Source organism: Pan troglodytes, chromosome 20 (assembly GCF_028858775.2).
Source record: "Pan troglodytes isolate AG18354 chromosome 20, NHGRI_mPanTro3-v2.0_pri, whole genome shotgun sequence".
Lineage (NCBI taxonomy): Eukaryota > Metazoa > Chordata > Mammalia > Primates > Hominidae > Pan > Pan troglodytes.
Window position 1 is genome coordinate 54,379,350 of NC_072418.2, and position 16,170 is coordinate 54,395,519.

Consider the following 16,170-nt stretch of genomic DNA (forward strand, 5'->3'; position numbering starts at 1 on the left):
AATACATACATCCTACAGACTTGTTTTTTCCAGTGGAAACTTGACTGACTACATCAGTTTCTTTTGGTTACGGTTTTCATGGTATGTCTTTTTTCATCCTTCTACACACAACCCCCCCTATATTTATCTTTTATGTAGATCTCTTATAAACAACGTATAGCTACATTTTCCCCCAGTCTTACTATGCTGGTATTTTAACTGTAGCATTTAATTCACTTGTGCTTAATGTGATTCTTAGACTGTATTTGAGTCTAAATACAGAATCTTATACTTGTATTCTACATGTTCTATCCATCCTTTTTTTCTTTAATCTCTTATTTCTTGTCTTCTCTGGTTTGACTGAATAATGTTTCTATCACCTTTTATACTTCCTCTAGTTCACAGGTGATAAACTTGGCTTCGATTCTTTAAGTAAATTTCCTCGAGATTACAATAATAAATTATCCAAATGTAACATTCATCATAACATTTAATTTTCTCTGGAAAAATATAAAGACTTTATGTAATATAAATTCTATTTACACTCTTCTGAACTTTATGTTATTATAGTTTCTGGGCTATATAATATTGGTATTTCAATATTACATTTGATGTTTGACCCCTCTACAAACCATCATTTTTACAACAAGTATTTGTTTCATTTTGCTCACATATTTGCTACTTTCCTAGGTTTTCATTTTTTTTGGATCTCAAAAATCTAATCTGGGATCACTTTCCTAATACCTGAATTATATGTTTTAGAATTTATTTGAGAAATCTTTTCTTTATTAACACTCACATATTTTGGTTTTCCTTAAAATATCTATATTTCACTTTCAGTCTTAAAATGTGTTTTCATTGAGTAGGCTTTCTAAAACAACATTTATTCCTCTTAAGGCATCAAAGACATCTTTCTATTGCATTTAGCCTTCCAATATTGCTCCTAAAAAAGTCAGCTGTCAGTCTAATTGTGGTTTTTTGCTTGTTTGTTTGTTTTGTTTTGCTTTTTCTGAGTTGGAGTCTCACTCTGTCGCCCAGGCTGGAGTGCAGTGATGCAATCTCAGCTCACTTCAACCTCCACCTCCCAGGTTCAAGCAATTCTCCTGCTTCAACCTGCAGAAGTACCTGGGATTACAGGCAAGCGCCACCACACTGAGCTAATTTTTGTATTTTAGTAGAGATGGGGTTTCACCATGTTGGCCAGACTAGTCTTGAACTCCTGATCTCCAGTGATCCACCCACCTCAGCCTCCCAAAGTGCTGGGATTACAGGCGTGAGTGACTGCTAACTGTGGTCTTTTAAGTGTAATCTGTCTTTTTATTTTTCATGGCTACTCTTAAGAATTTTCCTTAATAGTTGGTCTTCATTAAATGCTTTCTTCAATTTCACTGAAAGAGTGGAGACTGGGATTTGTAAGAGGAAGCTGTGGAAATGGACATGGGGTATTGGTGACTGGTGAGGAACTGATTTGGGGAAATCTGGATGGACAAGATCATGTAGAGAGCCTTGAGCAGAAAGATGATGGATGGAAACCTTATTTTGGGGAGTCGTGAAGAGTTCTGAACAGGGGGTGACACAGACACCTGGTGCTGTGGCCTCTGGGCCTACTCCTTTTTAGCCTTAGAAGAAATTGCCAGCAGAAACTGTCTGTTAAAACAGCTAATCAAAGCCGGGTGCGGTGGCTCATGCCTGTAATCTCAGCACTTTGGGAGGCCGAGGAGGGCGGATCACGAGGTCAGGAGATCAAGACCATCCTGGCTAACATGGTGAAACCCCATCTCTACTAAAAATACAAAAAATTTAGCCGGATGTGGTGGTGGGTGCCTGTAGTCCCAGCTACTTGGGAGGCTGAGGCAGGAGAATGGTGTGAACTCAGGGGGCGAAGCTTGCAGTGAGCCAAGATCGCACCACTGCCCTCCAGCCTGGGAGATACAGCAGGACTCCATCTCAGAAAAAAAAGAAAAAAAAAAAAAAAAAGCTAGCCAAATCCAGATACAAGGCATTCATTTACAATAATACACAGACTTTATGAAAACCTTTGTGTCAGGGCCTTTGTTAGCTGTTTTACAGCTAACAAAGCTGTATGTTAGCTGTATGCTTTCTTTGACCTTTCACAATAATCTGGTTAGATGGAAATTATTTCCCTGCCTTACAGAGCAGGGACATAAAGTGACTTGCTCAATAGCTGGCATAGATGGAGTTGAACTCAGTTCTCTTGGACAGAAGTCCTGTGGTCTGCCATATATACGAAGGTATTTATATAGTCCATTGACAACAAAAACATTAATTTTAAAAGAATTGGACACAGTGTTATGGGCTAAATTGTTCCCTTCTAAAATTCATATGTTGGAAGTCCTAAATCTCAATATCTCAGAAGGTTACTGTATTTGGAGGGTCTTTAAATAGTTAATTTATTTAAATTAGGTCATGGGGAGGCCCTAATCCAATATGACTAGTGTCTTTATAAGAAGAGAAGATTAGGACACAAACACACTCAGAGGAAAGACCATGTGAAGACACAAGGAGGAGACAGCCAGCTACAAGCCAACAAGAGAGGCCTTAGAAGGGACCAACCCTGATAATACCTTGTTCTCAGACCTCTAACATCTGAAACTATCCGAAAATAAAGTTCTGTGTTTACGTCACTCAGTTTGTGGTACGTTGCTGTGGCAGCCCTAGTAACCAATACACTGAGAGGTACCATGTTCTCTCCAATCAAGGTTATGGCTTTGGACAATTCCTCACTTGTGTATCTTGATTTCTGAGTACTCAGTGTCGGTGACCTTTGGTTCCTGAGGTTGCACCTTGTGGAAGTGTAGGACAGCGTAGTGGAGCTCCTGCTCACCTTCTGAGATGGGGCCAGCCTCAGCAGGGTGGTCTGAAACTATGCCTGTCTGGAACTGGGGCTGATGACCCTGAATGGAAGAAAAGAAAAGATTCAGGGCTGGACAATAGGTTCTCAAAGAAAGCAGCCGAGGATCAGAAAGGGAGTAGAACTGATGGAACTTTATTGTTTATCCATTCATTTATTATTTTATTTTATTTCATTTTATTTTATTTTATTTTTAAGATGGGGTCTCGCTCTGTTGTCCAGGCTGGAGTGCAGTGGCATGATCACAGCTCAGGCAGCCTTGAACACCTGGGTTCGAATGATCCTTCTGCTTCAGCCTCCTGTGTAGCTGGGACTACAGGCATGCACCCCACCTGGCTAATTTTTGTAGAGATGGAGTTCTACTATGTTGCCCAGGCTGGTCTTGAACCCCTGGGCTCAAGGAATCCACCCACCTTGGCTTCCTAAAGTGCTGGGATTACAAGCATGAGCCACCACATCCACCGTATTCATTTATTTTAAAATATTTAATAATTAAGATTGGCAAGCCCTTAGTGAGTGTTTACATTAATCAGTCACATTCTATTCTCAAAAAATGCTTTGCAGTGGATTCCATGATTACATTCCTCTTACAAACAGGAACACTAAGGCTAAGAGAGGCTCCACATGTTGCCTAAAGACACACATCTATATAAATGCACCACTGAGAAGGACTCAGAACCAGCTTATTGTTGTGTAGGTCATGTGACATGTGCTAGATGTTAAGCCATGAAGAAAGCAGACACAGTCCCAGATAGTAGGCAGTGTGGTTTTCTATGAGATGCAGTTAGTTAAAAACAGGAAACAAAATCACATTTTTAATTCATGATAGCAGATATTTTGAAATATAAAGCAGGGGCAGGAGTGGCATATCTGATTCCTAGACAGGTACTAGAGGACAGAACAGAGACCGGGTCCTGTAGTACAGGCCACCGGACGCCCTCTCCTGTACCTTCTCTTTCCAACACCCCTGAAAACTTGAAAGTAAAGCATGGTAAAGAAATTATGTAATGATTCCCAACGAAGTGGGGATTTAACACACACTAAGTGTGTTATATCTCCAAATAAACCAAGAGGCAATACAAGAAATTATGGAATGAGCAAATAAGAAAAAGTGGGAAATCTCTGGGGAAACAAAATATTTTATACTGGAGTGTGTGTGTGTGTGTGTGTATGTGTGTGTGTGTGTGTTCAGGGAGGCATTGGTGACAGTGCGTGAATGGCTACAGAAATGAGATTTATGTTCCGCTCATGTCTTTCCTCCATCATTGGGATAATATATTCCTGCCTGCATTCTTGCTACACAAATCAGTGGCAAAGTCCGAGACTAAAGGTGTGAATTTCTGCAGGAGAAATGACAGATCAGCACAAAAGCCCTACTGAATGAAGAAAATAACAGGTGGAAATTGCCTCTCCCTGGGCTTCCCCTGGCCACCTTCCCCCATCCACACATCCCAGACTTTTGGAAGACAGTCTAGGTATTACCTCCCCCAGCACCAATTTTTCCTGAGGGTCTGAACAACAGGAATCATGACTTGAATTATTCTTGGTCAGTTCTCATTCAGGCTATGGTAGAGTAACTGGCACCCTCCCAGCATAATTAGAAAACTATACATAGTATGTAAAATATGTGTTTCACAAGGAAAACAGGCAGCCCAGGACTGTGACATCTGAAAGAAAGGAAACCAATGAGGTGAGTCTCATGATCAAATGACAATTTCCAAACTGCAGTACGTGGAGGATAAATCCAAGCGGAACACAAGAGTCTTATGAAACTATGGAGGCAGCAACTGCAGTTCAAGTGGGAATGATGTGGGTGGAATTTGTAGAGCAGAGTACAGAGAGAAAAAACTACACAGAGAAAGAACTCCAAAAAATATGCATAGAGGTCCCCTTGAATCTTTGGCTGAATACTAAGCTGTATGCACAGAGTGAAAGGCTGAAAGCCTGGGTACGTGCTGCTGGAGAAGGAACAGCTATGAGAAAGCTGGAATGAAGGCAAATATAAACTCGCCCTACCAAAGCTTTTGTAAAAATCTTTGAATGGTCAAGACAATCCACTAATAAATTAACTGCACTCAAGAACAAAGCTCAACAATTTTTAAAGGAAGATTAAAATATCCGGATAATCAACAATGTAACACGGTGTCCAGTATGCCACCAAAATCACTACCTATGCGAAGAAGCTGTGGAATGTAAGCAATGAAAAGTATATCAGTAAACAGAAACATATCACCAAATGATGGAATTAGCAGAAAAGAAGATTAGAAACGGCTATAAATACACATATTCAAAGACTTAGGCCAGGTATGGTTGTTCATGCCTGTAATCCCAGAACTTTGGGAGGCTGAGGCGGGCAGATTGATTTGAGCTCAGGAGTTCGAGACCAGCCTGGGCAACATGGTGAAATCCCATCTCTAATCCCTAACCCACAAAAAAATTAGCCAGATATGGTGGCTCACGCCTGTAGTCCCGACTACTCGGGAGTCTGAGGCTGGAGAATTGCTTGAGCCCAGGAAGTGGAGGTTGCAGTGAGCTGAGAACATGCCATTGCACTCCACCCTGGGCAAAAGAGTGAAACCCTCTCTCAACAATAACAACAAAAACTTAAAGGAAAACAGAACATAATAAGGAAATGAAAACTATAAAGAACTGGGCTGGGTGTGGTGGCTCACACCTGTAAATCCAGCAATTTGGGAAGCTGAGGCAGGAGTATTGCTTGAGCCCATGAGTTTGAGACCAGCCTGGGCAATATGGTGAGACCCTGTCTTTACAAAAATTTGTTTAAAAAATTAGCCAGGCGCAGTGGTGCATGCCTGTAGTCATAGCTATTTGGAAGGCTGAGGCAGGAGGATCACTTGAGCCTAGGAGGTCGAAACTGCAGTGAGCCATGTTCATGCCACTGCACTCCAGCCTGGGCGACAGAGTGAGATCCTGTCTCAGGAAAAAAAAAAAAAAACTGAATTGAATTTCTAGAGATGAAAAATGGCAATATCTAAAAAGAAAAGCTAATAGCAGATTAGGTACGGCAGAAGAAAATAGCAATGAACTAAAAAACATAGCAATAAAAACTTTCCAAACTGAAGCACAAAGAAAACACAAAAACGAAAAATAAATAAGCACAGCTTCATTGGCCTGTGGGACAATATCAAGCATTCTGACACAGGTGCAACTGGGATCCCAGAAAGGGGAAGGGAGTAAAAAAATTATGGAAAAAACAATGATTAAAATGTTTTCACAATACCAAGTCATATATCCAAGAATATCTGCAAATACCAAGAAAGATAAAAACAAAGAAAACCACACCTAGGCATGTCATAATCCTATTGCTGAAAACCAACAAGGAAAAGAAATGTGCCCTAGGGAAGCCAGACGATTGGACACCCCTGCTAGAGGATAAAAGTAGTAACTCTCCTCTCAGCAGTCTGATGGAACTGGGTAAACCAAATTTGATGTTCCAGGTCTGATAAGGACAGGCCCAGTAAACACCCCAAACCTTCCGTTAGGACTCAAGAAGAGTTACAGATTAAAAGTAAGGGTCGGCTGGGCACAGTGGCTCACGCCTGGAATCCCAGCACTTTGGGCGGCCGAGGCAGGTGGATCATGAGGTCAGGAGATGGAGACCATCCTGGCTAACATGGTGAAATCCCGTCTGTACTAAAAGTACAAAAAAAAATTAGCTGGGTGCAGTGGCGGGCACCTGTAATCCCAGCCACTCGGGAGGCTGAGGCAGGAGAATGGCGTGAACCCAGGAAGCGGAGCTTGCCATGAGCTGAGATCGTGCCACTGCACTCCAGCCTGGGTGACAGAGTGAGACTCATCTCAAAAAAAAAAGTAGTAATATTTAAAAACTATCAAAAAGGCAAAAAAGGGAGATAAATATAAAAGGACAAATATAAATATAAAGCAGAGCAATCTGGTAGAATTGAACTGAGCCAAATCAATAATCACATTAAATATAAATGGTCTAAACACTCCAATTAAAAGGAAGATATTGGCAGACTTGATAAAATAGGTAGAATAAATGTGATATCTGTAAGACAGACACAATACATATGAAGGCACACATGTGTTAAAAGTAAGAGGAGGGAAAATGCATAACAAACAAGCATTAATATTAAGAACACTAGAGTGGCAATATTAAGTCAGACAGTGTATTTTAGGAAAAGAAATATTACCAGAAAAAAAGACATTTCATAATGATAAACAAGTCAATTCATTAAAAGATATAAAAATCCTAAGTGCATATGCAACCAATCACAGAGAATGATTTAACAAAATAAATTGTAAAAATAAGCAGACAGAGAATCACTAAGGATATAGAAGGATTGAACACTAGTGTAAAATAACTTGACCTAATTGACATTTATAAAACACTACATCCAGTATCTTCAGAAAACACATTCTTTGCAATTGCACATGTAACATTCACCATGGTAGACTGATTTTTCATGTACTTATACTACCAGTTACTGAGATAAGAGTTTTTAAAAAATCGACTATGGAGTGTGCGCCACTCTAATGGAGAGGAGACAGAGTGGCAAATAAACATTAGCTCGCCAACTAGACCATCCAGAAGGACACGTTGACATTCATCAGGGAAGCAACATGACCCGGAGAGCAGAGAAGAATGAGACAAGGAAGCTCCCCAGGATTGGCATGGAGCCAAGGGAGGCTCCCCATGATGGGGAAACAGTGAGCAAGTGACAGCCCCCAAGGACCCACACTTCTGCCATGGACCTTTGCAATCCTGGGCATGAGAGATCCCCTGAAGCCTCCAGACTGACATGGAGAGCTGTGCGGAGTCTGGGCAGGGCCACTGCTCAGGCCCATGTGGAGCCCCAAGGGCCTTGGACCTATGAGCAGCTGGGCACCAGGTGTCATAGCTTCACCAACAAGAGAGGCCAGGTTCTCTCACATGCTCTCAGGGTAGGGACCACATTTATGGTGCTGAGGAGCTGACAGATTGCATACCTCACCTCTGCTACAGCTCGCCAGAGAAAGCCCACTGGCCTGGGACCCCAGTATAGCCACCTCACCCCTGCCTGAGCACTTGGGCCAGTAGCAGCTCTCGACTTCTCTGGGACAGGGCTCCCAGAGGTAACAGACAAGTCTGCCATTTTTTCTGCTGCCACAGCTCCCACTCCTACTCGCCCGAGGCTGGAGAAGGAGAAAAGAGCATAAGGACTATCACTGGCCTCCAACACACCGGAACTGCTTTATGGAAAACAGCCAGACCGTATCAGTGTGGGTCCCTGCCCCTGTTACTCCTGACTGAGAAGGACATCCTGACCCGGGCCCCCAGCACAGCTGCCCTGCCCCCACCTGAGTTGGTGGCAGTTCTGTGTTTCTCTGAGGAGGATATCCCAGGGTCAACCCACAGGCTCTTTGCCATTGCCACGCAGTGGTACTGCCCTTGATGTCTTCAGGCTGGGAAAAGAATGAAGACCTTGATCACTTTGCTGGCGCCTCCAACACACTACAAGCACCATACGGAAAGGAGCCCAGTCTCGCTTCCCTGTGGGCCCCCTACTCCCTGCTCTTCACCAGGCAGGGCCCCTGGCTGGGGCCTGCAGCACAGCGGCCCCACCCCTAGATGAACGTTCCCATTGGCAGTGGCTCTGTGACTTTCTGGGGTGGAGCTCTCAGAGCAGCTGGCAGCCCCTCTGCCATTGCTGCTGCAGCCATGCTGCCCTTGCTGCCCTCAGGCTAGGGAAGGAACAAAGAGCCTGATTTATTTGGTGGAACCTCCAGCATGCCACAGCTGCACTACAGAGAGGAGCCCAGTCTCTCTTCCCTGTGAGCCTCCAACCGTTACTCTTCACCAGGTAAGTCCCCCTGCTTGGGCCCACAGCACAGCTGCCTCAACCCAGGGTGATTATTCCAATTGGCAGCAGCTCTGCATTCCTCTAGGATGAAGCCCCAACAGACAAGGAAAAAGCCCTCTACCACTGGCACTTCCAAGGTCCCTGCCCCTGCTGCTCCAAGCTGGGGAGGAAACAAAATGCCTGGGCTCACCGCAGGGCTGTAGTGTGCAGCCTGAGTGCCAAGTCAAGATCTGTAGCCAGCACTTGAGTGAGAGAGGAGCCCACACTCTCAGAGCACTAGGAGGGAGCATGGCTGCAAATGTGAGGAACTACAGAGGATTCATGTGGCTGAACAAGAGCCTACCTGCCAGCCATTATGCTTAAGCACCATCTACTGGATCACATCCAAACTTCAACACCAAAAATACTTTGCTAATATACCCCACTGTGAAACTAAGCACAAGAATTTAGCAATAAATTAAGATCGTGCACAAAGCGTTGGCCTTCTGAAAACGTCCAGAAACAAAGCCAACTGACTATACTCAAATGACAGCACAAGTAAGGGAACATGAGTCCACATAAATGAGAAAGAACCAGTGCAAGAACTCTGGCAAATCTAAAAGCCAGAGTGTCTTCTTACCTCATAATGACCACACTAGTTCCCCAGCAAAAGTTCTTAACCAGAATGAAATGGATAAAATAACAGACGAAAAATTCAGAATCTGGATGACAATCAAGATTATTGAGATTCAGGAGAAAGTAGAAACCCATTCCAGGGAATCAAAGGAATCCAGTAAAACAATTGAAGAGATGAAAGATGAAATAGCCATCTTAAGAAAGAACCAAACTGAGCTGATAGAGCTGAATAACTCACTATAAAAATTTTATAACACAATCAGAAGTATTAACAGCAGAATAAACCAAGCTGAGGAAAGAATATCAGAGCCCAAAGACTGGTTCTTCAAATTAACTCAGGCAGACAAAAGAACAAAGAATTTTAAAAATGAACAAAACCTCCAAAAACTGTGGGATTATGTAAACAGACCAAATCTACAACTCATTGGCATCCCTGAAAGAGAAGGAGAGAGAGCAAGCAACTTGAACAACATATCGGAGGATATTGTCCACAAAAATGTCCCCAACCTCTCTAGAGAGGTCAGCATGCAGATTCAGGAAATTCAGAGAACCCTGGTAAGATAATATATAAGACAACCATTCCCAAGACACACAGTCATCAGGTTCTCCAAGGTCAATGCCAAAGAAAAAATATTACAGGCAGCTAGAGATGCCTGTAATATTGTAATAGTGATGAGCAGTAATGACTTTGGGTTGATTTGGGCTGTCTACTCTAGGGCTTGTGTCTACCACATTCCTTGTATTTAATGCACCTGACACAGACTAAGTTTTGTTCATTTCTTTTTCTCAATAATCAATGCCATAAGAAAAGGCTAATATTCCAGGAAATATGATAATCTGACATATGAGGAGCATAAATACCCCCAGCAAATTAACTGGAGTACGTATTTCATCAGAACTATTAGATTCAGTTCCACATGTTACTATTTTAAATTATTGAAATCAATACTTTTTAAATTATTACTGAGTCAAAAATTTTAAATGTCACATGTGGAACCGCAGGGAATGTCAGGTGTTAATGAAGAAATGCCTCAGGGTCCTTACTTAGGGCAGCATTCAAAAGGGATAATGCTGAATGGAAATTAAGGTCTCTATCACTCACCCTGGAGCCTGAGACCATGACGGGGTTCACATCATCCGTGTTTTGCACTGGCTGGGCTGCTTCCTTCCTTCTAGTCTTCACTCTGAGGGAACAGCCCTAAGCCTTTCAGCCTGGTTATTTGGAGCCTCTTTCCCCAAAAGAAAACCATCTTCCCACTCCCTATGGAGAGTACAGAAGTAATTAAGAGGTCCAGGTGCTCACATGAGCCCAAGAGTTGGACCATGGTTTCAAAGAGACCCCATGCTTGATTCAGCTGGTCAACGGGGTAATTCACACCACCACTACCCTCCCTTTCCTCACTCTCGACTTTCCCAAGCACCCCATTTTCCTCCACTCAGGTTTTCTGAGATTCTGCCACCTGCGTGCCCTTCCCACATGAAGTCTTTCTGTGCCTCCCTGGAGCCCACTCTCACCTGAAGATGAAGCAAACACAGAGGAAAACCAGGGTTGTGATGCTAGCTCCCCAGACTGCTCCCAGGACACCACCAGCCCTGCCTTCTGGTTTCCCTATAATTTGAATTTTGAGTGAACTCCAGTTCCAATTCCAGGACATCCTCCCAACAGCCATTCCTCTCCACCTTCCACTAATGTGACCACCCCCATCCAGGACTCAGTCACTCACCATTTCACTGCCCTGTGAACCCGGAACCAGCCTCTTCTCTCTCCATGACTCCCCCTTCCCCCAACTGCAAGACTGAGGACGTTGTGCCCCCAGCCACTCTTGTCTGGGCCTTGGAAACATCTTCTCCCAGCTTCATTTCTCTGGAGCAGTTAGGGGTTGGATTATGTCTCCCCACAATTCCTATTTTGAAATCCTAACCCCCAGCACCTCAGAGCATGACCTGATTTGGAGAAGGGTCATAGCTGATGTAATTAGTTATAATGAGGTGTTCCTGGATCAGGGTGAGCCCTAATCCAATATGACTGTTGTCCTTATAAAAAGGGGAAAATGTGGGTTGGGTGCGGTGGTTCACACCTGTAATCCCATCATTTTGGGAGGCCAAGGCTAGCAGATCACGAGGTCAGGAGATCGAGACCATCCTGGCGAACATGGTGAAACCCCGTCTCTACTCAAAATATAAAAATTAGCTGGGCATGGTGGTGGGCGCCTGTAGTGCCAGCTACTCGGGAGGCTGAGGCAGGAGAATCTCTTGAACCCGGGAGGTGGAGGTTGCATATGTCAGATTACCATGTTGCAGTGAGCCAAGATCGCACCATTGCATTCCAGCCTGGCAACATAGTGAGACCCTCTCTCAAAAAAAAAAGGGAAAATGTGGACACAGACGCACATGTGGACACAGACACCACCATGTGAAGATTAAGTCAGAGGTCGAGGCAATGCTCCTTCAAGCCTAGGAACGCCAAAGACTCCCAGGAAACCACCAGAAGCCAGGGAAGGAGCATGGAAGAGATTCTCCCTCACAGCCTCAAAAGGAACCAACTCTAACACCATACATGATCTTTGACTTCTGACCTTGAGAACCGTGAGACAATAAATCCCTATTGTTTAAGTCATGCACTTTGAAGTACTTTGTTATGGCAGCCCTAGCAAACTCATACAAGGACCCAGGCTTCTCTTCCCCCAATTGTCACCTCTTAGCAGACTCCTGACCTGGCAGCAGCTGGGACAGAGCTGCTCTGGGATGTTCTGGGCCACAAAGCTGAGCCTGAGACTTGAGCTGAATCCCTGGCAGGGGCTCAGGGAGCTGTTGACCAAGGGTCTGGCTGGCTGGGGGTGACTGTGAAGGAGCCATGGCTGCTGTTCCCATCCCTCCAGCATCCCCTCCCCAAGCTGCCAGTGCAGGGAGGAGCCACTGCAGTGTGGACTCTAAGCCTCCCAGAGGTAGGAGGGTCCCAGCAGTTGTGAGGGGTCTGGGGAGGGAGGACAGGACTTAGCAGGGGCCTCTTCTCTGAATACTATGGAGCTCTCGCCCAGCTGCCCACACTCTCGCGCACCTCCCCCCACACTCACAATGCACAAAGAGACTCAGAGAGATTTGCAGGGAGCCCAGAGGATGCTGAGCACGGCAGGTGAAATCTCCTTCTTCTGCAGACCCTACTTGAGGCAGCTCCAGGACCCCAGTATTGGAGATGGGGGTGGCGTTCAGGGCGGAGAAGCCCTGAAACCAGCTCAGGTGTGCAGGGGGGTTGCCGTCAGCATCACAGAGCAGCCGCAGAGCCTGGCCCTCCAGGACAGGGAGGGACGAGGTGTTTTGCAGGATTTTGAAGGCTTTGGGGAGAGAGGTGTAGAGAGTTAGAGATGGGGTGTAGGGGCAAGGCACTGGTGTCCCTCTCCTCCTGTGGGGTCCACACTAGCTCTGAGGAGGAGACTAGTAAAGTGGGGGCCTCAGGTCTTCAGAAAAGCCCAGACCATTTCCCTGGAGCTGCCCAGGCTGTCCTGCAGAGAGTGGAGCAAGGGCTGCGGACAGCGTCGTGGCAGACAAGTGCCATTCCTGGACCATGGAGACGCCTGAGGCAGTAGGAAAACAAGCAAGAGAGAAGAGGGAGTGCGAGGGGTGTGGCAGCTCCTGCCGATGAGGCGACAAAGGCTGGGGGTGAGCAAAGACTCAGTTCAGGTCTTTGAAGTCTATGGAGGCCTTAGTCCTGGCTTCTCATATTGATCCCCGTTAGTCCCCACTCTGCTTCCATCTGGCCCTGGAGAGAACAGGACTGGCTGGTTCCTACCTGCGCTGTTTCCTTGGAAGATGCTGATGGCCACTTTCTGTGGAGCATCTGGGGTGGAAAGAGGTGGCCGCCTCAACATCCCTGAGGAGGGATGGTAGGCATGGGGCCTTCCCCTCAGGAGCCATGAAAACAGGGAAGGGGGCTCTCCTCTTTGGCAACCAGGTCCCCAACTTTAAGCTCTGGCTCAGCCCTGCCCTGTCCCCCCACACCCTCAGGGACCCGGGCGTCCTGGCCCAGCACTCACAGGAGACATTGAGCTGGATGGTTCTCTCCACGGTCACACCGGCTCCAGGGAACGTCACCTGACAGGTGAGGTTGGTGCTGTGGTCCTGGGGCCGTGGGGTGATCGTGAGCACTGAGGACTGGGTGGTCCTGGGGCCCAGGGAGGTGGGGGCAGCTGACATCCAGGAGAAGATGGGGGGTGTCCCCTGCTCACAGACCCAGGGCACAGAGCAGGTCAGATTGCTGGGATGGCCAGACTCCAGGGTCCCTGGGATGGAGATGTTGGGCCTGTGGGTCAGGGCTGGTGGGGAGATGGGGAGGCGGGATCAGGATGGAGGTCTGAGGTTTCACCCAGGGGGAAGCCCAGTCTCTGGTCCAGCTTCTTCTCTGAGCCCAACATGCTTAATTGTACCCGCCTCCCAAGACGGGGCTCCCGTCCCAGCCCTGCCCTACGGCCCCCATGACCTTCCCCTGTGGCTAGTCCTGGAGCTGGTTCCTTACCCATCACACGCACAGAGAGCTTGGAAGATGTATAACCGTATTTCATCCGTTTGTACTTCAACCGAAAGAAGTATGCAGCATTGTCCCTCCTCCGGGCATCTCTGATGCTCAGGGAGCAGTTCTTCCTTCTGGGATCCCAGAGGAGGTGGAATCGGCCCTGGGTCTCCTCCTGCACTTCTTCGTCTGGGTCGTTTGTGGCCACTGGAACATCAGCCCCTTCCAGGAACCAGTAGCCATAACCATAGTACGAGGCTGGAAGGGTAGTGGGCAATCTGCAGGGTACGAGGACGCACAGACCCTCCTGCACCGTCAGTGACTCTGGCCCCTCCAGCTGGAATCTCCGCTCCTGAGCCAGGGCCCCTATGGAGACATGAGGGTCAGCTCGGCCCAGCCCCACGGCACCTCTCCCCTGGCCCACTCACCTGCCCACAGCAGGGGCAGCAGCAGCGGTAGCATCTCTGAGGCGGAGGCTTCCTGGGCTCCCTGCATGAGCAGAGAAGGGGAAGGGAGTGGAGGGGAAGGACTGCGGGGAGGAACGGGTGGCTGGGGAGGAGCGCGTGATCTCGGCTGTTCACAGAAGAGGAACTGCGAAGCCACAAGCCCTCGGAGCTCCACTCCCTCTGCACAGAGCAGACGGAAACTTTGCGACCCAGAGACCTGCCCAAAGAAGAGCAGAGGAGAAGAGACTGTGTCCCGCCTCCCACCTCGGGGCTTCCTGTGAGCAACAGAGCCCGGACCAGGGCCTCCCGGGGCATCTGAGGAATGCGACACCTGTGTCCAAGGCCCTGCCCACCTGAGGTGCTTTTCTGTGCACCACTGTTTACACCTGGGAGCTGGTCACTCCTGGCCCCAGCGAGTCACAGCCTCATCCCACGCCATGAGAAAGTCAGTCCTGCAGGATATAGGATTCTGTAGGGTCTGTGGGAGTGTCTGGGACAGTGAAAGGAAGAAGGGTCCCAGGTGCAGTGTGGGTGATAGCCACTCATTCATTCACTCATTCATTCATTCATTCATTCACCAAACACGTAGTGAGCATCTGTATGTAGGTCGGGCTGGAGAAGAGATGCCAGGGACCTGTCCCTACCCTTGAGATGGTCCCCATCCATAGCTTCCCATCCTCAGCACACACCCACTCTATCTAGCTTTACAGCTGTGGACACTGGTGAGTTTGCCAAGTGACACAGTAGAATGCCAGATATTTTTTAAACCATGAGTATGGAGCTTTTTCCTTGACATCTAGTACACTGATTTACAAAATTTCAACGACATCTCCAAAATAAGAACCATGCAACATCTTCATGTAAATCAAAAAGGACACATATTTTATGAACTGCAGTGCAGAAGAAACTTCTTTTGAATTAATGTTGCCACTCAGTGCAGTGTGGACTGGAGAGATTTTTTTTTAGGTCCTCATGATAGAGATTAGCAATTTCTTTCCTGTGAAAAATCTGCTTCTCACAGTTAAATGTGGCACAAAAGACATATTTCTGGACAACATGAGCAGAACATCCTGACAAAATTAAAAATTTTAGGTCTAGCTCACATGGTTGTCTATCTTTCTACTGTCCACATCTTCTGTCCTCCCCCTATCTGACCCTTTCCAGTCCCTGTTGGTTCCATATCTCTAATATTGTGAATAGTGCAGCAAAAATCATGTGAATGCAGGTATCTCTTTGATGTATTTCTTTCTTTCCCTTCGGGTAGATACCCAGTAGTGGGATTGCTTGTGTGATCGAATAGTAATTCTATTTTTAGTTCCTGAGAAATGTCCATAGTGTTTTCCAAAGTGGCTGTACTAGTTTAAATTCCCACCAACGGTACAGAAGGGTTATCTTTCTCCTCATCCTTGCCAAAATCTGTTATTTTTTGTTTTTTTAGTAATAGTCATTCTGACTGGGTAAGACGGTATCTCATTTTGGTTTAGACGTGCACTTCTCTGATGATTAGTGATGCTGACCATTTTGTCATATTGGCTGTTCTTATGTATTCTTTGAGAACTGTCTATTCCTGTCCTTTGCCCACTTTTTACTTGGATTATTTGCTTTTTCCTGTTGAGTTGTTTGAGTTCCTTGTATAGTCTGGATATTAGTCTCCTGTCAGAAGAATAGTTTGCGAATATTTTCTCCGATTCAACAGGTTGTTTCTTCACTCTATTTCTTTTGCTGGCAGAAGCTTTTTGTTTATTAAGTCCCATTTGTTTATTTTTGTTTTTGTTGCCTGTGCTTTTCAGAACTTAGTCATAATTTCTGACTCTTCTGACCAATGTTCAAAAGAGTTTTCCCTAGGTTTTCTTGTAGCTGTTTTTTTTTTAAATATAGTTTTGGGTCTTACATTTAAGTGTACGATTCATTTTGAGTTTTTTTTAATAT

The 16,170-nt window shown here is 46.0% G+C and overlaps 1 protein-coding gene across 1 annotated transcript; it reads right to left on the minus strand.

Moving 5' to 3' along the window:
• Positions 1-1,925: 1,925 nt before the first annotated feature.
• SIGLEC6 (sialic acid binding Ig like lectin 6) lies at positions 1,926-14,492 on the minus strand. Its single transcript, XM_054672671.2, has 7 exons — positions 14,224-14,492; positions 13,802-14,161; positions 13,323-13,601; positions 12,366-12,623; positions 10,807-10,900; positions 10,394-10,475; positions 1,926-2,894 (listed from the first exon to the last, which is right to left on the minus strand). The coding sequence occupies exons 1-7, from the start codon at positions 14,288-14,290 to the stop codon at positions 2,721-2,723; spliced, it is 1,314 nt and encodes a 437-aa protein (XP_054528646.1). The 5' UTR covers positions 14,291-14,492; the 3' UTR covers positions 1,926-2,720.
• Between the last annotated feature and the right edge of the window lie 1,678 nt (positions 14,493-16,170).